General features: G+C 45.8%; 1 protein-coding gene across 1 annotated transcript in view; it reads left to right on the top strand.

Annotated features, from left to right (window-relative positions):
• Positions 1-25,576, top strand: part of ccser1 (coiled-coil serine-rich protein 1) — a gene marked incomplete at both ends in the record, with an annotated part of 146,193 nt that overhangs the window by 81,403 nt on the left and 39,214 nt on the right. The window contains one exon of the mRNA XM_080004595.1: positions 570-650. Within this exon, the coding sequence (XP_079860721.1) occupies positions 570-650 (81 nt within the window). The remainder of the gene's footprint in view (positions 1-569; positions 651-25,576) is intronic.

The raw sequence follows: 25,576 nt of genomic DNA, 5'->3' as shown, positions 1-25,576 counted from the left end.
ATGCTCAACCAACAGAGCTCAGTCTATAACGGCTGTAACAGTATAGAGGGGGGACTGGGGGTTCAGTGGACTAGGGGTTCAGTGGACTAGGGGTTCAGTGGGGACTGGGGGTTCAGTGGACTGGGGGATCAGTGGACTGGGGGTTCAATGGACTGGGGGCTCAGTTGATTGTGTGTTCAGTGGACTAAGGGTTCAGTGGGGACTCGGGGTTCAGTGGGAGCTAGGGGTTTAGAGGGACTGGGGGTTCAGTGGACTGAGGGTTCAGTGGGAGCTTGGGGTTTAGGGGGACTGGGGGTTCAGTGGGGACTGGGGGTTTACAAACAAATAAAACAAGTTACACACAATAAATCAAGTTTATATTTATTTATTTTCTTAAATCATTTTTAATATTTTTTGTAACAAAGTGTATTGATGGAAATGTAACTCGGCGGGGGGGGGGGTTTGTTTGGGGAGTGGTATCGGTGGGTATGCATGGTGCGGGGGGCGGAGGGGTGACGGGCGAAGGCAGCGCTGCTGAAACAGAAGCCAAGCGGACATGACTGATGGGTGTGTATTTGTTTGTGTTCCAGGAGAGCGCCAAAGCTGCCCTGAAGACAAAGGACTGCCAAATGACTGACCGCACAACACAGACCGAGCTCACGGGGCCAGAGGTGAGACACGGAGACTCAAACACACACACACACACACACACACACACACACACACACACACACACACACACACACACACACACACACACACACACACACACACACCGTGCATGACATTGCAAGAAGAACACATGGCTAAATGAGGGTCGATTGCCAAACAATTTCCCGCAGATTTCCCTTCCTTTATTCTGTTCTCTCTTCTCCTTTATTCCTTCCTTTTCACAGAGCCTTCTCACACTGAGAAGCCATCTATCTCCCTCCCTCTCCATTCCCCCATTCTTTTTGTTTCTTTCTTTCTGCCTCTCTCCCTCACCTTCCTCTTTTTGTTTGGAAAGTATTCACCTCTCAACCTTTGCTCGTTCTTTACCTTATTTCCTTCCTCGCATCCCCCTACTTCCCTTCTACCTTGCTTCCTACCTCCTTTCTTTCCCCTCCGTTCCTTTCTCTCCTTCCCTCTGTGCTCCGCCCTTTTATTCTGGAGTTGGGTTCTAATCCGTCTTCCTCCCTCCGTACGTACCCTACGGCTCTGACATTCATATTGTTGCCCGCCGGCCACCCCCCACCCCTACCCCTCCCCCCCGGGGTCTGAGGAAGCGGGGAGGCAGCACCGCTTCCCCCCCCTGCCACGCCACCTCCCCGCCCTCAGATGACGCGGTCTCTTTGGCTTCGCTAGGGGCTGACAGTTTGGGAACACAGTGGACTTAATGGATGACTGTCTAAAAATGGCTGCCTGTAATAGAAATGGGAGCACAAGTTTTTCGGCTCCATTTCCTTCCTTTCTTTCTTTCGTTTTTTTTTTCTTCTCTTCTTTCTAAGTAGCTTTTGATCTCTGCTCCCCCCCCCCCCCTTCCACAAAGTTCTTTTATTTATTTTATCCTGCTATGCATAAAGATGATAGGAAATATTGTTGAGGGGCTAAGTCTGTGTCATTGTGTGAGCAGGCGGCATTCGCAATACAAAAGCCCGGCGTGCACAGTGAGCATACGTGCATGCGCGCCGTGCGCACACGTTAAGGATAATGTGTTTGAATGCGCTCCAAAATATCAAATAGTTCCCAATCAAGGTAAAGCGGTAGAACTGTGACAATCTCAACTTGCAAAGGATATCTTCGGCGGCCCGCTAAGCCAGTGTTGGATCGCTCGCTTTCGCGACAATAGACGGAACAAAAGATCAATTGTTGTTATTAAACACAAAGTGAACCTGCTTTCTGTACCCAGAGTCGATCAATTTGACTACTTTTTACTCTTTTTACTCTTTTCATGGGCCGGTGGTCTCATTTGGAGAAACATGAATTTGAAGAAGAAATAGATATTCTTTATTGTATGCAAATAGTCTCCAAATGGTTTCTTTGCATAATGGAATCCGTGTATGTGTGTGTGGTAGTAGAAATGCTCCAGATGCCTGCATCACTACTGCTTCTCTTGTGTTACAAACTACAATATATTCAGCACATATAGTTGGTTGTTTGCTTCTAGTTGCAGAATGTAATGGGCGGCAGACTTTTGCCGTCTAATCACATTTTTTTAAACGTAATAATGTTGGTTATTCTCGAAGCCCGCAGGCCATTTACATTTTATGTCACACAAATCTAGCTGTCGTTAGGTAAATTTGGTGAGAAAGCTGCATTTAGTGGTTATTACTCTCTGCAGTATTGTTTTGTTTTTTTTACAAGGCTCTCTCCGTCTCGCTCACACACACACGCACGCGCGCGCGCACACATACACACACACACACACACACACACACACACTTCTCTCCAAGACTTCTCTCTGGCTAATGCACTTTTTCATAATGTGGAATGAAATGCCTTTAAATAATTGCATGTTTGTTGGTTTGGGGGCTAATGCAGCCAAATCTACTGGTTTGTGGTCTGTGTGTGTGAGGGTTGTGGGGGGGTGTCTGGCATGTGTGTATGCCATTAGTCTTGGCCTCGCATTGTTTCATCAATAACACTACTATTGGACGTGTCAGAGTAAGACCGGTCAAACAGGGTGCACTTACGACTCAGACAGTATAATTCAGCCATTATTCGGTGTTCTTTTTTGCGCCTGTGTTTGTTTCCAGGTCTCAGACAACATCATTCACTCATTATTAAAACCATTGCCATTAGTGGAGCATGCATTTAGTGGCGTGTTACATTTATGTATCGAGTTAAGCCACTGTTTGTTCTGAATTTGGCGTGTGTGTGTGTGTGTGTGTGTGTGTGTGTGTGTGTGTGTGTGTGTGTGTGTGTGTGTCTGCCTGCATATGTGAATTTAATGGGCTAATCCAACAGATTAAGGAAGGAACGTATGTACAGTATGTATGTATGAATGTATTTATTTTCGGGACACAACGGTACGGAGGGGGTATGGTTCGGTATCTAACACGGTTTTGGGGCCACAGTAACAGGTGTCTTTATATCAAAGAAAAAAAAAGTTAAAAGGTGAAAAAAATGTTTTTGTAGTAGTCTGCTATAAATAACTAGTGTAACGCTATATGACTGTGGGCGGGGGGGAGGGGGGGGTTCAAGTTCTTTGATGGGTTGTTATAATTTGCATAAGTTGATCTGATTGGAGGGGAGGTGTCCGGGATAGTGGATAATTGGCCCAGGTGTCTAGGGGGCGGGTCCCCGATGGAGAGTCAAGACTGTGGAAGGAGAGGAGAGAGGGAAAGGCGAGCGCCAGCGGGTGTCTGAAGAGAAGTTCATAATAAAAAGGGACACGCCATCCCAGGGGGCTATTTTTCGACTGGACAGCTTGATTGATTGCACTCCAAAAACATTTCTATGTAGTTTTATGTTGTGTTTCTCTGGAAAAGGCTCGCGTAGCCGTGCACAGTTGGGAAAAAAAAAAGAAAGAAAAATAGTGGCGCTCCAAGAGTGGATTTAATAGGAAGCATGCACTTATGCCGCGCCACACCCTTACGCTGCGTCAATGTGTCCAATGGACTTCTACCGTGATACCCTAATACCGTGTGTGTATTGAACCGTAGGGGGCATACCGAACGGTTTGATAACATACCGTGTACTGTTGCATCCTTAATGTATTTATTTATGTATGTATGTATGTATGTCCTTGATTATCTTTATGTTTTAAACGGGCACAGCATTAATTAGTATTTAATTTTGAGAGTTTTTTCAAAATAAACTCCCCTCCCTTGTTATTTCACCACCTCAAAAGTAACTTTGTCGATCTCCTGGGCGGGGAAACCGCAGCATGCGGTTTGATCTTTTGATTGCTCCAACCACTTTTCGCAGCACTCATAGCGGGAATGTTGTGAATAATTGGCCGGTAAACCATTTTGAATTCCAGTTGGAGCGTCAAGTGTCTGGACTTGTCTGGGCTCAGTCGGTGAGGCGATACAGGTGAGCGATAACCGACAAATCTAACCCTCCCTCTGATTGCTCGGTTTAGAAAAACAGAAAAAGAACCGCACTGAAGATGCTCATTGCCAAAGCCGAGAGCGCGGGGGCGTCTGCTCCATCAAAGTGGCATTTAAGAGAGTGTGCGGTCAGGGTCCGGGCTAACCTCCACTCCAACATGAGGAAGTAGCATTGTCTTCTATTCTAAGACCAGTGCCTCCCTATCTTGTCCTCCATATGCTTGGTTCCCTTGAGTGGAGGTGCTGTTAATTAGAGGAGCAGCTGGCTGCCCGCTAGCACAGGTGACTTTACTCAGCAGTAGCTTTCAGCATGAGTGGCCTGATTTGAGCCCTCTCTCTCTCCCTCTCTCTCTCTCCCTCTCTCTCTCTCTCTCTCTCTCGCAACCTCTCTCCCTCCCTCTCTCTTCCTCGCTCTGCATGGCCTGGAGCAGAGAGGACCTATATAGGTTACCTACTCTGATGCTTTGAGGACAGTCAGCTATAGCCGCAGAAAGTGTGTCTACAACTGGGGCAGCTATTTCTACTGCTTCTGCCTCTTCAGGAGGTCGACCCCCCCCCCCCTCGCGCGTGCGCACACACACACACACACACGCACCCACGCACGCACACACACACACACACACACACACACACACCATCTAACACACGCACGCACCCAAACACGTATGCAGACATCCCTCTATTTATTTTTCCCTTTTTTCTGGAGCATCTTGATCCTTCTCTCGTCTCTCGTCCCTCTCCAGCTCTTCATGTGACCCTCAAAGTCCGCACGTAGGCCTTCAGATGTTGTGGACCCTTTTCTTTTCTTCTCTTCTCTTCTTTTCTTCTCTTCTCTTCTCTTCTCTTCTCTACATTGCTTTTTTTTTTTTCTCCTCCTTCTCATTTCCTCTCCATTTCACCCAGGGCTCTAGAAAACCACTTGGGACAGTCCTGCCCTGGTTTTCCCACCATCAGACGGTCTGTCCTGGACGCGACTCCCCCGCCCTCCTTTTCTCATCAAACCTGAACTTCAGACACTTCAAAGTCTACAAATTTCAATTTTAATTGTACTTAAAAAAAAGAAAAAATTATTCTGTATTTATTTAATTATTTATTCGTTTTAATACCGTAAAGGCTGGGCTGGGACAGGACGTGCCGGTGCCCAGCGCAGCGTTAATCTTTGTCTTCTCGTCCGCCTCCGGTCTCAGATGATGGTATCAATTTGGTGTCCACATTAAAGTAAATGCAAATCTCTGATCCTGAGCCGCAAAGATTTATTTCTTTTTTTGCCTCGGTACTTCGTTAAGTTTCAGAAAAAAAGGACTGATTCTTCACGGGACGGCAATCAACCACAAATAGGCGAGCCACTCCGACGGCCTCACAGATGACACACTGAAAACCTTCCTCCAAAACCGGTTGCCGTCATTTTCCATGCCGCGCCAGCTTGTGTCCTGCAATCGGCTGCTTTCAGGCGCCGATTATTCCAAGTTCACGGAGGGGGCGTGGTAAAAAGGGGAGGCCGCGAACCGATCCCCGCTTAAGGAAACACGCCGCCGACATCCCGGAACAAAGCCGTGAAATGTCACTGCCAGTTTCGCCGGAAGGTCCCGGCTCGAGTAAGCTCCGCCGCCGAGATGAATGCCAACACCGGACTGCACCTGTCAGCCAAACACACGAGGAATACCGGACCCGCCCGCCGACAGCACTAGAACGAGAGGGCAACTCTGACTCTGAGCTTTTTTTTTTATTTCCTTCCTCGGGCCGGAGAAAAGAATATAAGAGACAGGGCTCGACACGAACAAAGTGTGAGGGATTTTTGTACATAAATGTTCCCCTTTGTTTCCTCCCGGTGTACAAATGAGGCGGAACGTGAGGGCGGCGAGGGAGATGGAGAGAGAAATAAAGTCATCCGGGACTTTTTTTTTTTTTTTTGCGGAGAACAGGAGAGCCGGCCTTTCGGTTCAGAGAGCGGTGGCGGCCGGGAGTGAATAATATCGATTGATATTGCGCTCTTTCAGCCCTGGCAATGTCGTTTAAAAAGCTTTTTATGTTTTCGCTCTCTTTTTCTCTTTGCTCTCCCGTCCCCACCGTCTCTTCTTTACGGTTGACTCCAGGTTCGCGCGGCTTTCTCCTCCCCTCGTTTCCTCTATGCCCTTTCCCTCGCTCTCTCGTGCCGCTTTTGAAGAGGAAGAGTCAGGGTTGACTTTTTTTTTTAATTTTATTTTACGCCGCGTTGCATGTTAATGTGAAACACCGAAGAGGTTCGTTGAAAAATTCAAAATTCCCAATTTCTCTGCTCCCCCCCCCCCCCCTCTCTCTCTCTTTCTCTCTCTCTCTCTGTCCCTCCCCAATCTGTTCGGTTCTTTTGCCTCCACTTCCTTTCCTCTGTTCTCTCTCTTTTTCGTTGTTTTCCACAACACGGTGAACGTACAAAAGAGCCACCGGCCTTGCTTTCATCAAAATCAGCAAATCGGTGAGAAAATCCTGCCTTTGTCTTTGTTTTTAGTCGTTTCTGTCAGTTTGGTTACGTATGAATGGCGTCTGAAGATTGACACGCAGAGAAAAAGGCAGAAGCAAAATGATTTATTCCCCATGGATTTGTCGGTGCTATTTCTTTTTTTCGTTTTAAATATATTCAGAGCGTTAGTGGATGGATGTCGTTTCCCCCTAGAAATGACGATAAGCATAAAAACAAAAAGGCCAAAGCGCCGGCCAGTGTTTTCGCTAGTACACAACAAAAAACGAAAAAAAAACCATCTCTCTTTATCGTTCTGAACTGGACCACATTTCCCTCTTTTCTGTCAACCACAGTGATCGTCGCTGACCAAAATGTGATCCAGGCTTCGGTTGAGCATTTCACAAACGACTTTGTCAGGACTCCCTCAGTTAGAATGCGGTGAAATGACCATGTAGACACAAAACGATCACCGAAACCGAAAGGTTGTACGGTAGAAATCAAGCAAATACAGTATTTCCTCAAATATAACCCGGTAGTCAAATAAAAACCAGGCCTCTAATAAATGCTGGGGGCGTGGTCTACACAAACAAATATACAAGCCTGCCTCAAATAAAGACCGGGTGAAATACTGTTCCGGTCCAGAGCTCTGCTCCCAAACAAAGCAAATCAAAATGTGGTGTTTTTATTGTAGGTGTATTTCATTCACTCCATTTCTTACTGCTGCGTACCAGATTGCAGATCCCTCCATGGGGCAGGTGCCCCACTCCGAGCGCCGACGCTCTCGAGCACTCAGAGCAGGAAGTGGTGCGGTTCAAGGCAGTTGAGGTGAATAAAGATCCCGGTAGCTATTTGTGTCCCACTGCAGCAAAACCCGCATTGTCACGCATTTCTAAAATCGCCAGGAGCAGCCAAATAAGTTGAAAAAAATCTTTCTAGAAACAAAATCAGATTCTTCCAGATTCGTGTTCCTTTGTGGGTTCAAAACCGAGTTTGATTTATAAATAGTAGAAAAATGTTAAACCGTGGAGTTCAATATTCCCGTTCGATAACATGGGGAAACGCAGTTCACTTACCGAGACATGGAGCAGCGCTGAACAACGCAGATCGATAGTTTCCTTTAAAGCGAGCGTCCAGGTGAAGATCATTCATCCATATTCCATGTGATGTGAAGTCACAATGTGAAACCGTTTTGATAGAATTCAACCTTTAAGTCTTACATGTTTTATACACGCACCTGCATTCAGTGTTGTGTAGGCGGCGTAACATGAATGTAAAGATGTAAAAATGGATTGTTCTGGCAGTCTATACGCTGTTAGACTCTTCTCCCTCAAGCCTCAGTGTCCCGGTGAGTATCTATCGGCTCTACCTGCTTTTTCTGTATGGACCTGACACGTACTGTACAGAGTTCATTGTAAAACTATATTTTGGGACAAAAACAAATCCAACTTCGAATTATCAGTCAGGTGTGCCATGATGGCGTCCAAATTTGCCATCCTGTGCTCCCGTCAGCGTCGGGGAAGCATTTATGAACTTTGACTTGGATGCTTTTACACGCGGTCCACATTCCCTTTTGGAATGTTATTGTAGGTCACTCTTTTTTTTCCTAATTTGGGTCAGTTCTAAATCGAAATCGGTTCACCGCTTAGATGTTCTCTTTATTCTGTGCCAAGTGGAAAAATGGGCAGGGTTCTGTCCTTCTCAGAGAATCCCATTGGTTTAAGTGTTCTGTGTGGGAGGATTTTCCACAGCAAGGGAAAGGCTGTTTTTATAGGAATATTGCTCCGAGGTTTTATATCTTCACTGTTTCCGGCTTGTTAAAGTTTTGTGGAAATTCTGTGGGAGGCCAGGACGTTTCTGGGGGTTTCTCAAGGATTTGCGAGTAAGAGTGAAGGGCAACGCAGTTTTGTTCCCTCTTATTTTGCCGATATGCTCGCCAAAAATCGAAAAGAGGTGTATATACGCGTGTCCGTCTTTTAATAATTTAACATTAGATGACCTCCACAACGAATCACAATACATGGTTAAGAATCCTAACTGTGATTAACCTTGCCGTGTCATGTGGTTTTTCAGGGCTCAGAGCTTATGAAACCGAAGAATTATTGAGGGCATAACGGCTTTTCTGGGGAGATGAATACTGTACATGTCACCGGCTAATTTTCTCCTTCTACTACTTTGTACTTCCAAGTGTGGCTCCTCTGTTCCCCACAAGTCACTCAAACAAGCTTACGTGTCCGGCTGGTGTCGTTGACATTCACGGCGGCGGCGGCGGCGGCCCCCGCAGAAATCCCAGTTTGTATCTGCAACGGGAGCACATTTAATGAAGGACGTTTGGTGAATCTTTATATAGCCCCAGTTGGGGCTGGGGAAGCCTGCATCAATATGTATGATGACATTGATCATACGAGCGTCAACAGCACTTCTCTTGTCCGTGCCGGTTTCAATCAAAGAAGGAGGTGGAGGAGGGAGCCGCGCTCGAAACAGAGGGGAGGGATCATTGGGGGGAAATAAAGGGGGGGCCCGGAGAGGTTGTCCACGGCCTGCCTGCCTGTGGACCAAATTATTTTGCAAAGCCGTAGTACGCGCCAGAGAATGAGACAGAGGGGGAGAGAGAGAGGGAGAGACAGAGAGACAGAGAGAGAGAGAGAGCGAGATGTAACTCAGGAAGAGAGGAGAGACTTTGACTTTTGAGGTGCCTTTATTTTCAGTCAGTCATGTCACAGAAACTTGATGACGAGGGAGCCAAAAAAAACCAAACGAAATTAGAGACAAACCACAGGAAAAATCACAGGTCAGTAAGAGTATAGACATTTCTCCTCAGAGACAACTCGGTAGGCAGGGATCTGTTGATGTCTTCACCAGGTTTGAGGCAGCTGTTCACTATAAGGACAGCTCCCTTTGTAGCCTAGACTTCCTCCCTTGTACAGTTTACCTCCTTAGAGAGGGAGAGAGAGAGAGAGAGAGAGAGAGTCTTCTCTGCCCTACTTTAGAGGGTTTTTTTTCCTTCTTCCTTAGTCCGCTTCTATTTATGTCCGTCATTCTTTTTTGTCATTTAAACCTGACCGCCCTCTCTCCCGCCGTCTTATTCCTGTGCTCCTCGCTCCCCCCCCCTCTCCTTTTTGTGTCTCCAGCTATCATCCAATCTTTCTCCTCTCACCCCTGTCCACCTTCACCGCCCCCCCCCCCCCCCCCGACTCTCCTTCTCACCTCCACCTCCACTGTTTCCTCCTACCCTTCAATATCATGTCCCTCTGCTCCGTCATTTTTCCTTCTTTGATCACCCACACGCCGTCACGCCCCGGCCCTGTCTCGCTGGGCTCGTCGCATCCTTCGCTCTCCCCTTCCCTCCTTTCCCGCCTTGGTTTTCCTCCACCGGTTTTCGCTCTCTCCCCCTTCGCACCCCACCCCACCCCACCCCACCCCACCTCCTCATCTTTATGGTTGGCCTCTCACCTGAGAACCATTCCATCCTCATTCGCTCTCCCTCTCTCCCCCTCTCTCTCTCTCTCTCTTCCTCCCTCCCTCCCCTCATCGCTCCTTCCTCCATTTTCTTTATTGCCATTGGTCTTTCATCCTTCTCTTCCCCTCACCCCCCGTCCCCCCCCCGTCCCCCGTCCCTCCCATCCCTCCCGTCCCCCAAACCCCGCTGCTCTCTTGAACTTTTGTTAACTGTCTCCACTCCTGTCCTTCCCCCTCTTCTCCCCGGCTCTCACGGCTCCTCTTTATGGGGCACATAACTCTCCTCTCCTCTTTCCTCTCGTTTTCTCTTGTCCTCTCATCCCCTCCTGTCCTCTTCTTCTCCCCGCTCTCCTTTCCTCTTCTTCCCTCCTTCTCTCCTCTCTTACTTTACTCTCTTCTCTCCTCTCCTCTTCTCCTCTCTACCTCCCTACCTCTCAACCTCTCCTCCTCGCGTGAGTGAGTTCAGACGTGTCCAGGGCGCTGCTGCTCCGACTCTTCCTCGGGACATGGAGTGTGTGTGTGTGTGTGTGTGTGTGTGTGTGTGTGTGTGTGTGTGTGTGTGTGGGTTGGGTGGGTGGGTGGGGGGGGGGGGATGGGTGTGTGTGAGATGACCTGCGTTTCCCCTCAATTTATACTTTCTACAGAAAGCGTGTATGTATGTGTGTGTATGTGTGTGTGTGTGTACACATGGGTGTCACAATCATAATTTTAATTTCACTCATAGTGAGGAATAGAGGCAGAGAGATGGGGGTGGAGTTTTTACACTATACACTATAAGCTTGATATAAGGTGTGTACGTGTGTGTGTGTGTGTGTGTGTGTGTGTGTGTGTGTGTGTGTGTGTGTGTGTGTGTGTGTGTGTGTGTGTGTGTGTGTGTGTGTGTGTGTGTGTGTGTGTGTGTGTGTAAAATATAGATGGAGAGATAGAGAGATCCTATTAAGGTCCTATTCAGGGGAATAGGGTATTTTATTGTAGTTTCAGTGTGACCATCAACTTTTAGTGTTGGAGACCTCCCTCCATCTGCCTGCCCGGATGTGTCCGTCTCTCTGTGGAAGGGACAGTTTGTCGGGAACGGCTGAAAAGGACACGGGGTAGTAGAACTTAACATGAATGTGCATGTATATAGTATTTAAAATGTTTATTCAGACATTATATCTAGCGGACGGGGGATGGGCTTGAATAGTGTTTGTTGTTTGTGACCTCTTTGACGCGTTTAAATTGCTTGGAAGGTTTAAACGAGAATATAAGTGAAAGTTAAAATATACTGTGAGAAACTAGGTTAAAGTTCAGCGGAATACATTTTCGCACGGCAGTCTAGGTCAAATGCTGCCAACCAGAGCCATATCAAGCTCATTTATTAAGGCCTTTATCAGAGTAACAATCTCAATAGGCTTTCGAGACTGACAATTATAGGTTAATTCAAACCCACATAAACCCTGAAAAAGAGGAAAAGGTCATTTAAAAGGATGATAACTTTTCTAGAATGGTTGAGCATGCTATAGACACTAAGTGGGCAACATACTGTTATATATTTATAGATATACCTGCTGTATACTATACCAGTACATTATATACAATTAGCATTCATCTAGAATAAGGCATTATTAACTATGCTCCAATCTCACTCACCACCAAAATACACTGCTGATATGTTTACTTTAGAAATAACCCTTCGAAATATAAGGTAAAAACCTGTCCTTTACACTGGCAGTAGCTTATTTTCCATGCCCTTCTACTTGTGTATCAGCTCTTCTGATGGTTACAGGGAAAATAGCGGTAGTAGCAACAGGTGTAGAAGATAGGAAGGTTAGGATTAGGAATAATCGTGGAAGCAGAAGCAGTAGTACTTGCAGTACAGGGCGGTGGACGACATAACCGGAACACCTGGCAATATATCAATATCAAGCACCCAATAAGGAGTATGGCCGCCCTTCTCTACGGAAGGCTGCAATCTGTGTGTAATGACTCAGAGATAACAAGTGTGATTCTACTGTTTATATCTGCTCTAGGGTTAAATCGTTAGATGAAAACCAGTGCTAAGTGGGCTCTACTTAAACGGTTGCTCTTGCGATTTGCGATTTATGTCATACCATTTATGATATGTGTGTATAGCATTCTCTGGCCGAGGTGAAGTGCAAGAGCGACAGAAGAGAAATTTAATTGGCACAACACAACATAATGGCAAATTTATTGTGTGTGTGTGTGTGTGTGTACCATTGTGCACTAATTATCTTCAAGACCTTCTTGTTTTCTCGCTCGTGAAAAACTACAGGAATTTATCTACAGAAAAGTGTCCTGAAAAGGGGAGGGGGTCATACGGCAAAGGGTTAGGGTCAGTTGTTTGAATGTACCACTTTGTCACACGCAGTACTAGGGGTGTCACGGTTCCAATTCAAATTGTGAGCCTTGTTTAAAAATGCACTATTTAGCGTCATGATTTTTTCTGTTAAAGCACGATATCAATCAAAATTGTTAGCATTCATCAGTTGTGACTCTGTTAAAGTCGCCGCAAACGAGTATTGCCGCTCACAGTGTGGGCGCTAGCATATTTATATATTAAGCATATTATATATTATTTATTAAAATTTGAATATATTTTAAACGTTTTAATATTTAGTGCATTTAGTGCATTTATTTTTCTATAGTCGTCAGTTGGTGCAAAATGATCAGTGTCAACATTTAGAAGAAGTCCCGAGGTATTAAAATAGTCAAAATCTTCGGACAGAGACAGCGCTATCTGCTTCCATGAATTCAACGCCATCTGGTTATTTTTGCGGTCACGCATGGATGGATCGTACAGATTGTACCTGCGGACCTCACCGCACAACCTTCCTTCGGACGCATCCATCTCGAATTACCTGAAGCGCTCGGCATGGAGTTCCAAAAATTGGGGGGTGTGCGATCTTGCGCAAAATCAGACACAGCAGCCGCGACAATTATAAGCAGTTACAGTTATACTATTATATTATATACAGTTAAAATGGAAAAAATATTAATGTGTTGTGTTGCATGTCGATGTCAGTGGTGCTCCTAAATTTTGTGCTGTTGCACCTAAAATTTTCAGTCCGGGGCACCTGTGCTACTAGTGGAAAAAGGTTGTCTGGAGCCCTGGGTTGCCATATTGGGGTGGTCAGGATTCGCCGGTAAACAAATGAAGTGTGCGCTGGGGGGTGCAGGGCCCTTCAGAGTCCACTGCGGCTCAGTTAATATAAGGTTCGGTGAAAATGGTTTTAATCGGTTATAATAGGGTTCCTGCCCCTTCGGGGCTATTTCTTTTGTTAATGAAAAACTGTCACTAGTCTATGGATGTCATGGATCCACCGCACTCACAGACAAGATGAATAAAATTTATATTCCGGGCAGTCCCCGCATTCCGTCTTCCTAGTTTGATCCAGACGGCCCATTATTATGGAATCATTAAGTAAAAAAACTGTATTTTTTATCATCACGGAGGCGATGGGGGGAGTGTCCCCGTTATGCATGGGCGCAAATGACATGTGGTTATTATGCATGGAGGGAGACAGGTCCCGTTCTAGACCTGATCTAAGGTCTTTTATTGTAGAGCCTTCTTTCTCTCCTCTCCTCACGTGATAAGTGTAATGTGACTCCGCAGTCTGTGCTGAAAGCAGATGCTTTCCCCTTCAGTTTTGTAGCGTCTGACTAAGTATTGATAACGCGCTTAGTATTTTACAAATTAACAGGTTTTTTTTATTTGATGAACTTCGGCGCTGATACGTGAAAATTTACTAAATGGCTTTTATTTCTATTAAAAAAAATAAATAAAGCGAAATGATGGGGTGGGCAAGTGATGTAATCGGTGTACGTCTGAACACAGTGTAACAAAGTTACAAAGTGACGTGAGGTATTATTTTATTACTATTAACCTTTATTTTGTTTGAAAAAAGTTTAGTTGAAGTATTACCAGAAGTCAATTGGATTAAACAAAGCGCAGCATATTAAATGTCATAAATATATACGCTTCTGAAGACAACTGACACGCACCAGAGTCAGGTCTACAAAATAAAAACCCAATTACATCACTGTCAGAATTTAAACAAACATCCTGAAATATGATAAGTTGTAACAATAACCATGAGAAATGACATAATACGAGGAACATGTATTTATTAAGTATTTGTTTTGAAATATTTTCATTTTTTTTGTTTGTTCGCTGATTTTTGTGTAGCTACACACAATTGATTTCATTATATGCTCTACAACGGAAATCTGTTATATCACTTACCGTAGTTTATTCATGTATAGGTTTATAAACTGCATTATTATTGTGAAGGCAGTTTTATGTTGATTTATAAAGTGCCATAAAATAATTCAGTTCCCCAAAATGGATTAATAATCGTGATAAATGATCATGCTCACAATATTGAATCAAATAATCCTGATTATCATTTCAGCCATAATCATGCAGCCCTACTTCCGAATGATAACCGCCGTTAGTTGCGGCCGAGGAAACCCACCCACAGCCTCAAAACACCGCCGAATTACACCGTTACCAGGCCGGAACAGAGAGCGAAAGAACACTTGTCCATTGAACTTTAACGAAGGGCCGACTACCCTCGACCCCGTGTTTTGCTGCCTGCGGCTGTATCTATATTTTATATTGTTATATTCAAATAACAGTTACTTATTGAGAAGTAAGTGTTTTTCTTGACAAGTCAAGAGCCAAAGAGTCTAGAGTCTAACAATGGCATAGCTGTCGATGTTGAGAAAAAAAAACATATGTGAAAATCGGAATGAACCGTGACCTTAAAATCAAAATGATATGTGACATTATTATATGTTAATTATATGTTGCTCCAAATCGTGGATTTGGAGCCTCATGACACCCCTATACAGTGTCTTTCATAGTTAAATCTATATGTCAGGGGTCTAATGATGCCATACTGTCAAACTGAAATATCATGTTCCTCTCTGATCTAACAATATTCTCTTTGTCTCCGTCCCCTCTTTTTTCTTATTGGTTGCCCCATATGTCAATGTTTGTTGTGTTTCCAGGGCAGCAAGGCGCACATCAGCGCATCTTTGTCGTCAAGGAGACAGCCGAGTGAGTGTCTTTGTTACGATGTCTGACTGGACGTACATAAATGCGTCTTGTTATGTGGTCCGCCTTAAAGTGCAGGTTGGACGGGAGGGGGGTTCTTAATGTTAAGACTTGATGGCTCTGTATGGCTCTGAAACCTGATAACACCCGTCTCTGTGACCACTTCCGTCATGTGGATCACAATTTTTGCTGTGGTGGTTATTTAATACGGCTCTGCTAGCGCCGCACTCTCTTACTGATTAAAGCACCACGTTCAGTATCTGCACGACTGAAATTATAACGTTGATCAAAAAAGTGCCTGCTTTGTGTACGTCAAAATCAGCGGAACGGTGGAATTTTCTGATAATATGAAAAGACAGTTGATCCAGAAACGAGCCATGTTTGGTCAAGTCTTGGTATGAAAAGCCCCACGTTAGGAATGTGACCTGCACCACCTTGCCCTGGATTGTACAAGAGAATGCTTCCTCCCTTTCTACACTCATTCCATCCAAGGTGACCCCAAAATAGCTATTCATCAGCTCCTCTGTGGTAATTTGAGTCAGCAGAATGCAATAGCTGCGATACATATTGACCTAGGGGAATCACGGCTATTAGGGAATTATCTCCTTCTATAGCATTTTAGATCTTGAGATAAATCATTTTGCATCACTGTAAATCAGTGGTTCGGATTAATTCCGCCCTGTAGTTTCAAAGTTTCCAAGTATCTGCCCTGGGCCGATAAGATAAGGCTCTATTAATGAAGTGATCGAGGATGTGATCACTTAAGTATCAAAGTTGTTCTTTTTTTCCCCCACATCCTTTTCTTGAGGTGTTTTCGAGTTGGAAATTAAATCTCACCCGCCCAAACATTCGTTTTCTATACAAGCATTGAAAGCATTACGAATACACTTCTGGAATCAGGTTGTGTCATTTCGAGTGCTTTGTGACTTTGACAACAGCACGATGAAAACATGAGAAATTCGGGGGAAGTTTGTCCATTAATAGTATGGAACTGAATTGCCCAAACATGAAAACACCTCAAGAGGGTTGAGACCTACTCAGTGTAGCATACTTTGTTATTGTCTTGTGTCCAATACCTACCTACCTACCTACCTACCTACCTACCTACCTACCTACCTGCGTACATGCACTGTATTGTAGCGTATTATACTGTGCTGTGTTACAGATCGTGCATGATTTAGGTTCCTGATCCTGAGCACCAGCGTGTGGATGCAGTCTCCTTTTTGTCCCTATCCTGTTTGCTTAGAGACTTAAACCCTGCCTCCCCATGCATTATGGACTTTAACCCCAATTGTCAGCGCCCTGTGAGCCTCTTTTTATGGCACCACTGACCTGTGACCAGTCACACACACACACACACACACACACACACACACACACACACACACACACACACACACACACGCACACACTGAGCATACAAACAACAGTAGGCGCATTGTTGCACTACAGTCCAGTTACATTTTGATGGATCCAGGAACTATACGCACACGCTGCCAAGACTAAATGAAAGCACACGCACACACACACACACACACACACACACACACACACACACACACACACACACACACACACACACACACACACACACACACACACACACACACACACACACACACACACACACACACACACACAAATAGCTTATAAACACAACCTTGATGGGTCTGTCAGTTGTACTGTGTTGCCAGCCCTCTTGGCCGACATGGACGTCATTTGGAAGGTCTTATGTAAAATGACATATTTTGCTCAATGATTTGACATTAGGTGCATTATGGAGTGGCAGAAAATAGAGGGGGAAATTATGACGAATAACTCCAAATCAGAAATAACCCCAAATAGAACCCTCCCAAAATGATAGTTATTGAATACACGTCTCTCTCTTTGTATAACGCATAACGTCTGATTATTTTGTGTAGTCACAGCAAGCGTTTTATGTGCCGATTCAGCAGCTTTAAGTCGTCAGTCACGTCACCTTAAGCACGTAGCGTAATTGCAATTGAACATGTTTTGGGCTTGAGAATTTGTTTGTGTGATTCACACACTTCTCACATGCCAGGCTTCCCATTGTCATTCCAGTGATTACCTTAATTTACATTGCGATAGAATCGCCATCATTACATTCATTTCCCTTCGTTAATTGAAAAAGTTACCATTCAATTAATTTGCGAACCATTGGTGGAGCAAATTATGATTTGCTCCATGTTGTTGTCGCAAAATGTCTGGACCACGAGACAGACTTCCAAACAATACTTTGGTGCACCAAAGTATTGTTTGGCTACCTCTCTTATAGTGTTTAAGTAGTGTGTGTCCGTGCATGTGGCATGCAGTCACAGAGGAGCAGACACACCAGTGCCATTTTCTTTGAAGCACCTTCCATTATGCAAGATAATGCTTTTAAAACATTTTAGGGTTTATATGGCTCATGCCATGCCTGTGTTGAAGTAAAACCACGACACATCCTGTGTGATTATAAATGCAGCCGGAGCTACAGCTACACCGTAAACAACGGTGTTTCAGCTATATGTAGAGGATTGTGGGAATCATAAAACGCCTTCTGCCTCCCTACATCAACAATTCACTTCATGCTTCCCCATTCCATGTTCACTTGTAAATCTGTATATTCTCCCATATATTAATGGTAATGCAAAAAAATATCCTCCCGTATGGGATCTGTTGTTAGTGGTTTGGTGGTGTAGCAAATAAGAAAAGTAAATAGTGTGTTGATCTGTGTGTTTTTCTGTGTACAGTATGTTTCTATGCTTGTGTGCGGCTAGATGTGCCTGATGGGTGAGCAGGTGGAGAGTGTTGTTCCTCTACTGACAATTGAGAGGCAAAGTGTGTGTGTGTGTGTGTGTGTGTGTGTGCGTGCGTGCGTGCGTGCGTGCGTGCGTGCGTGCGTGCGTGCGTGGCCGCGTGCGTGCGTGCGAGTGTGAATAGCCTGTGAAGACCCAGATGTGGCTCCACTTGGATGAACGACCCTTTTACTTAGGTGGAGAATGCATGCCTGAAGGGTGTGTGCATGTGATGCACATGCAGATGGGTCAGCTGTTATGAGCTTGGTATGGGAGGTAAGATTGGGGGTGGGCGTCCCTCTGTGTTATCTACCTTCCCTTCATCCATCTTCTAAACCGATTATCCAGGTCAGGGTCGGGCACCAGAGAAACCAGAGAAGCCCAGACGTCCCGTTTCCTTCCCGGGGAGACATTTCTCCAACACCTCCCACCTCTGGCCCCGGTGTCGCCCAGTAGAGCAGGTCTGGTAAACCTCAAAAGAGAGATGAGCAGGGGGCGTCCTCACCAGATTCCCAAACCGCTTTATTCGGCCGCTTTGGATGCCAAGGAGCGGCGGCTCTACTCTGAAGCCGTCATGGATCGATAAACTCCTCACCCTGCTAAGGAGACTGAGCCAAAGCGATGAACAGAGTCCATTGTGGCTCTGTGCTGCAGGAGGCTAGACAAGCTCATTTGGAGGGGAAAGTGGAAATCATTTGTAAAGAAGTCTTCTGTCATATTCATTGAACTGAACAGTTGGCAGCTCAGCTCCTCTCTTCAAAGCACGTGGCCTCTGGTCGGATGAAACGACTACAAAGTAAATCATTGGCCTTTGCTCTGGTAGTACTTGCAATGCTGAACTACGTGAATTTGACGAGGGGCGATCTGAATACTCCAAAAATTCTGTTGGCCGCATACATACCACAACAGAAAGTTTTACTCTTGTTAGTATCCCCGTGACCGCCCTTCACCTCTCATCCTGGGACCAAACCAAACTCGAGAGGTTTGGTTTCAGCGAGTGAAGGTGAGCCCAACTCTATCCAAGCTCTACCTCTCCATTTCCCCCCCTTCCTGATGGGTATTCCACCTGATCCCCAAAAGTCTCTTCAATTACCGTATTGACCCGAATATAAGACAGGTTTTTCTTTCCTGGAAATACGTCTGAAAAAGTGGGGTGGTCTTATATTCGGGGTCTCGACTTTCAAATGTCACTATACGGTAGAATAATAAAAAACAAAACTTGCGCATTTGGGGGAGTGTTTCAATCTGTTTCCGCACGCATACGGTACCCTAGCACTGTGGAACAACGCCGACACACCGTCCTCGTCCGATCCGCCGCTCGCTCTCCATTGCTGTCGTAGTTCACCCAAATGTTCCCACACAGGCGGATTTAAAAGAAGCCGGTGGCTCTTCCAGCTCCTGTGTGTCAGACTCATTTGCAACCATAGTGTAACTGACTCAGTCAGACGCCAAGCAGCTTGAGTTAAGCTTCACATGTTGCTGACGGCTTCCGGGTGGAACTCGCCCTCGACTGTATGCTGCGTTATCTTAATTTTCAAATTCAATGATTTTCTTTATATAAACAAGATTTGGTCTTCAAAAAGTATTCTTCCAAAAAAGAGTCTTGAAAAGGGGGCGGTCGTCTTACAATCTGGGCCGCCTTGTATTCGGGTCAATACGGTACTTATTTTGGTCCTCCGCTTTGGCTCCCTTGTTGCCTTCTATACGCGAGCGGAGGATAATGCACAGGTGTGTCCCTGCCTGTGTTTCCCGACTTTGATGGACACAGAGGTAGTTAAGAAAGTATTGGCTGTCAAAGTAGCCGGTCCCAGAGTACAGGTGGTAATACTGCAGGCCATGCTGAAGCCAAATTGTCCCCAATAACGGTACAGCACTGCCAGACAAACACTGCTGCAGTGGGATCTGTGTGTGTTTCTATGTGTGTGTTTCTATGTGTGTGTTTCTATGTGAGTGTAGCTCTGTGAGTGTATCTCTGTGTGCATAGCTGCTTGCAACTGAGCTTTGTTGCGTACAATATATATGTGCAGTTTCTTGTGTCGTTGTGTGCTTGTGTTTGCCTGTGTTAGTTTGCATTTAGTTTGTGTGTGTGTGTGTGTGTGTGTGTGTGTGTGTGTGTGTGTGTGTGTGTGTGTGTGTGTGTGTGTGTGTGTGTGTGTGTGTGTGTGTGTGTGTGCAACTCAAGGCCTGGCTTGCAGCCAGAACACTTATCTAACTGTGATCCACAGTACCGCTTGCTGTGACTTCTAATTATAGATGGAGGCGGTCAAACAGACATACACGACACACACACACACACACACGTGTGCACACACACACACACATACACACACACAGTCACAACATGGTCTCCTGTCTCCCATTCACACTAATGAGGTACAATCCCTGTGGAGACTCTACTCCTTGATAGTGGCCACCAGGTCCAACGTTCGCCATCGGGCCCACACGGTCCTTTGCAAAGACAGAGGGAGCGAGGGAGGGACAGACGAGCTGACGGAGGGAGGTGGATTTTATAGACAGACGTAGTGATGTAGAGGAGAGAAAACGCCAGGGCCACAGAGCACAGGGGAAGAATCAGAGTGAAAAGAAAACAGGATGAAAAAGCCACCGTAGGGGGACCGGAGCAGCGGAGATGGGAGAGAAATTGACTGCCAACGAGGGGAAGAGGAGCCAAAAGATATAGATGGGGGGAGGAAGGGGCTGGCGTTGGGGCTTGGGATGGCATGTGGCAAGACCAGAGCAGACAGGGAGAACATTTGTTCTGTTTACTTATTAAAATCCAAGACACATGAAGTCGACTCCCTGTGCGCCTACTACACGGTTCCCACGTCTGTCTACCTGCTTCTGATTTTGTTTCCTCGTGGATTTCTGTATCTTGTGATGACATGATGCGAACATGGGATCGCTTAAATTTAGACTGATTTGGTTTTACAGATATGCCTACATAATGTCATTTATGTGCGCACTGTAATAGGGATATGATTCTTGAAGACCAGTACAAATGATCAAGAACAGCATACACAAAGATAAACACACCATTTATTTATATATACTACTTATATATACTATCCAGTATACTTATTCTAATTTGAATATATATATTTTTATGTTCAAAAACAATTCAGGTATTAAACCATTTCCCTAATCCCCTTAAAGTGGCAGGACCAGGGAAAAGCATGCAACGTCTTTGCTCTGTTGCCCTCGCGCTGTCTGCGCAAAGCGCGCTGACATGTTCCCAGGTAAACTCAAAATAAAGCTGTTTTAGTGCGCAGCAGAGCGCCTGCCAAACTCACTCCTCTTGTGTCCTCTAAATAACTTTATCAAGTAAACACCACCACCACCACCACCACCACCGCGCTCTCCTCCCGGTAATGCTGACAGAACACCGCGCAGTAGAACAGAGAGGAACAGCGCAGGACAGGACAGAAGGGCCCATGGTGGCCACTGCTGCGTGCCTTCCACCCCGGCTAACCCCACCTAGCCCCAGGGGCACCCCGGGTGTGCGGAGAGCATGGTCTGTCACCAGAAGGTGTGTGTGTAAGAGTGTGTGTGTGTGTGTGTGTGTGTATGTGTGTGTGTGTGTGTGTGTGTGTGTGTGTGTGTGTGTGCGTGTGCGTGCGTTGTTTTGCGTGCAAACCGCGGCCCTTCGCGCATGGCTTTCTCTCCCCCGCGGGCAGGGCAGAGCGGCTTGGGGAGGCGGGCACCTAACTGGGCGCAGATGGCACCAGCAGACAAACAGGGACAGTGGCGACACGATCACCTTAATAAGTAATTATCTCTACAATGACACTAAGTACATGGTGGTCGGGTTGAGGGGGGGGTTGCAGAAAGGGCAAAGAAGGAAAAACAAAGGACGGCCTTGAGAATTGGGGTAGAAGTGAGGAGACTGGGAGCTGAGGAAAAGCTGCCAGAATGAAAACAGATGGAGAGATCAGGAGGGGATGTGCGGCGGGTGGAAGGGGGGGATGCAAAGAAGATTAGGGCAGGATGGGGTGGGGATGGTGGTGGGAAGGAGAGAGGGGGTAAGGAGTGAAGGGATGGCGAGAGGAGACACAACAAAGGGGAAGGAATGACAAAATGAAGAGAAGGACGCACGTGGGATCGCACTTGAAAAAACAAAAGTTCAAAAGTTGACGGCCAAAGTCGAAGAAAAAGTCGGAAAAGGAAAATGAGTGAAAGAAGCCAAAGAGGAAGGAGGATAAGAAAAAGTATAAGAAAATATGCAGTGCCCTTGGTGAGTCATTACAGGTGTGTGTGTGTGTCTCTCTCTCTCTCTCTCTCATTTATTCTCTGCCATGATCTCTCACTAGCAAATACCATGTGGGAGACTCAACCCACACGCGTAGGTTCACAGAGGGAGACGGAGTGGGTCGGGCGGCGAGGTGCCGCCAGGGCGACTTTTTATTTACAGTCCAGCACAAAGGCTCGCTTGAATTCAGCTGCGGGTTCCGCGATCTGTTCGGCACCGGGCCATCCTCCCGGCGAGACAGACAATGCGTTGCGAAAACTCTCGCAGCCGGGTCGGGCCGATCGGCGCTCGGCGGGACCGACTGGGCCGACCGGGTACAGCTGCGCCGACGCAGGACACCTGCAGACTGTGGCTTGACCACGCCCCCTCGTCTGCCACATACCATGTTTATCGTTTGTAAATTAATTGATCACTCTGGTGGTTTGACATAATGAGGGTCCTGCAGCAGGTGTGTGTGTGTGTGTGTGTGTGTGTGTGTGTGTGTGTGTGTGTGTGTGTGTGTGTGTGTGTGTGTGTGTGTGTGTGTGTGTGTGTGTGTGTGTGTGTGCGTGGCTAATGTCTCTCAGGCCCTTCAAATACGTTAAATAGTTGAAAAAAAAAAAGTTCAACCAGAGGGGCGTCCCTCCCTCCCTCCACCCTGAGGGATTCATGTTCCACTACCGTGGGGGCCCGAGGGCTCCGTTCAGCCCCTTTAACCCCCCCCCCCCCGTTTGATCCTATAGTCACATCATCTGCGCGCTGTATAACCTGATTGTCTGTTGTAATTTTCACCTCTAACTCGCTGCCCAGCTGTGTTACTTCCTTTGTGTTCACCTTCAATAATGGATTTGTAATTGTTCCAGCCTCTACACCCCCCCCCCCCCCCCCCCCCCCCCGCCCCCAAAAAACACACACGCACACACACACACACGCACACGCGACCAATAGGAAACTCTGGAGCTCTAAAGCACAATATACGAATCTGGCGAGTGATTTATGTTTTTTGCCTCGAGGCCGCTATTACCGCGGTGTGCAAAGTGGAAACACTAGTTTAGACGTTGCTTATGACATTGGATCTGGGGGGGTGGGGGACCAAAATTTTGATCGCCTCCACTAGCCAGAGTGATGCAAAACCCCACATGGGCAACCAAGCACATCCGGCTGCTTGGCGTCAGACCGGTAATGGCTCTAAAATTGACTTTGCCTGCCCTCACAACCTCATATTCTCATCTGTGTTACGATGAGAACGGACGACAAGTTTGATATCCCCGAGAAACATTCCATCCCAATGTTGATGACATTTTTGCCAGGCTTACCCAAGCCTGGCAAGCCTTTTTTTATTATAAATGGTCGACCAACTAACTTTAACTGGTCTTCCAAATCTCGCAAATCTAGGTCATTGTGAAAATCATGTTCTTTTCGAAACCGCACGACAACAACTGGTAATCCAAGTGGTCTCGTCCCGCAGTGAGGCACCACCACTGCTGCGTTTTGCAGAAGAGGCCGAAAGAAACTCCTTAAGCACGAATAAAAAGCATTTTATATTTCCGACAGCACTTTGGTTTTTTTTTGTTGTTTTTTTTTGGAAATTATCTCTCTCGTGGTCAGTGTAGTTTTTTCCAGTGTTGCTGAAGTAAGAGTAAGAGTTCAAATTGTGGGCTTGTGGACTTGCCGTTTACCTGTTGAATTTGGTATAGGTTTTTTGGAATAGGTGTTTTCAAGATTGTGCTCTTTTTGAAAATAAATTGTAAATTGTAAAAAAAAACAGGTGGGAAAAAAACAGTGTACAGTCTGGGCATTGATAGATAAATACCTTTATTTAAACAGGGGAAATGGCCGTTTGAGAGCAGAGTTCTCTTTTGCAATGGCTCCCTGCAGAATACAAATGCAATACAACACAATATAACACATTTGTATTTATTGGCTTTTCTTGCCTCATAATTTTGCCGATGATATTATCAAATTTCTGTGACTATCGATTCTTCACTTATTATTTTATAATATTATTCATCGATATTTCTTTGGATAAAAATGTCCATAATGTTTGAAAAAGCAAAATGTGAATTTTGCCACAGTTTCTCTCCTTCTTTACTGTAAGTTCCCAACGAAGTCGAGCTCTGAGCGTCCACACGTGACCCCCAGTGTCGCACCACGACCCGGGGGCAAGTGGACCGTGCACACTGGACACCCGCCCGGAGCGCTGCATTTGCAGCAGATCTTCTTTTACTTTAGTGCACATTAAATTGAAAGATAACGCGGCCGTAAGACTATCAAAATCGCGGATACACCGGTGAAATACCACATACAGTTGTACTTTGACTTACGAGTTTGATTTGTTCCGTGACAGCTCGTAATTCAATCTGCTCATAAAGCAAATCAATTTTCCCCATTGAAATGAATTGAAATGCCATTAATCCGTTCCAGCCCCCCAAAAAACACCCACATTTTTTTCTGTTATGTGTTTTTAAATAAGAAAAATGTATTTATTAATAACAAATATTGTATAAAAACATGATAAAACACAATAAAAGAGAATGTGTAGATCATTTTTGCCTTCTCGCAGATGATACCCTCCGTCACGCTATCTCCTGCGAGCTGCTTCTCCGTCAACCACACCAACAGCAGATTCTCCATCTTTTCATGGACATTATTTTAACGCCCTTGGCTGGCGTGATACCCTTTATCGCCTCCTTCTGCTTCACTATGCTACATATCGTAGAAGTACTACGCTCGTACTGCCTGGCCATTTCCATCACACGCACACCTCGCTCATGTTTTTCTATGATTTTGCGCTTTAAGTCAATGGACATCATCCGCTTCTTCTTCTCAGCACTCACTTTTTTCGGACCCATGCTTCGAAAAAAAAAATTTGGCAAAATACCTGCACAAAAAGCACAAAACGCAAGCACAAAAAACAAAAGCGATGCTTTCACGCTCAGGTAACCACGTGAAGTGGAGGAATGAGACAGGACGCTGGGCGCATTTGCTGGCCACGCCCACCAGCGGCGGCACCTGAAGCTCGCTCCTCGTAACTCACATTTTTGCTCGCAAATCAATACAAAAAATCGACGGAACGACGGCTCGTAGCTCGGAAAACTCGCACGTTAGTGCGCTCGTAAATCCAGGTACCACTGTATTGTCCTCGCCGCTCTCCAAAGTGGTACCTTCTATCCGCTTTATGGATCCGTTTGTGTGCACATAACGGGACATGTGGAAGTAACTCTTTGTTTTCATTCAATCAATTTGTTAAATCGATTGACTTCGATTTTTTTTTTCGGGGCTGATTTCTTGATTAAAGACAGTCGTCCCGAACCCAGAGAGCCTCACGTAATGATCATGTCTTAGCATTGCTTGTGGGCGCTAATCTTAAATCCTGTCCCCTCTGTCCTTCAGGTATAGTGGAGGTATACAGTACAGTTCACAGACTATTAACCATTTATCCCCTAGCAGCTTAATATTATTCAAACTTATAGGGAGACATCCTCCTCCTCCTCCTCCTCCTCAGCGATCCTAGGCTTCTTAATAGCAGCCCCAGCTTCTCGGCTGCCGTTGCAGCCCTGTTTTCATCTTCCCCTCCTCCTCTCCGGC

This window comes from Zeus faber (genome assembly GCF_960531495.2).
Source record: "Zeus faber genome assembly, chromosome: 7".
NCBI classification, from domain to species: domain Eukaryota; kingdom Metazoa; phylum Chordata; class Actinopteri; order Zeiformes; family Zeidae; genus Zeus; species Zeus faber.
The sequence above is the reverse complement of the archived record's forward strand: the minus strand, read 5'-3'. Positions and strand labels throughout refer to the sequence as shown.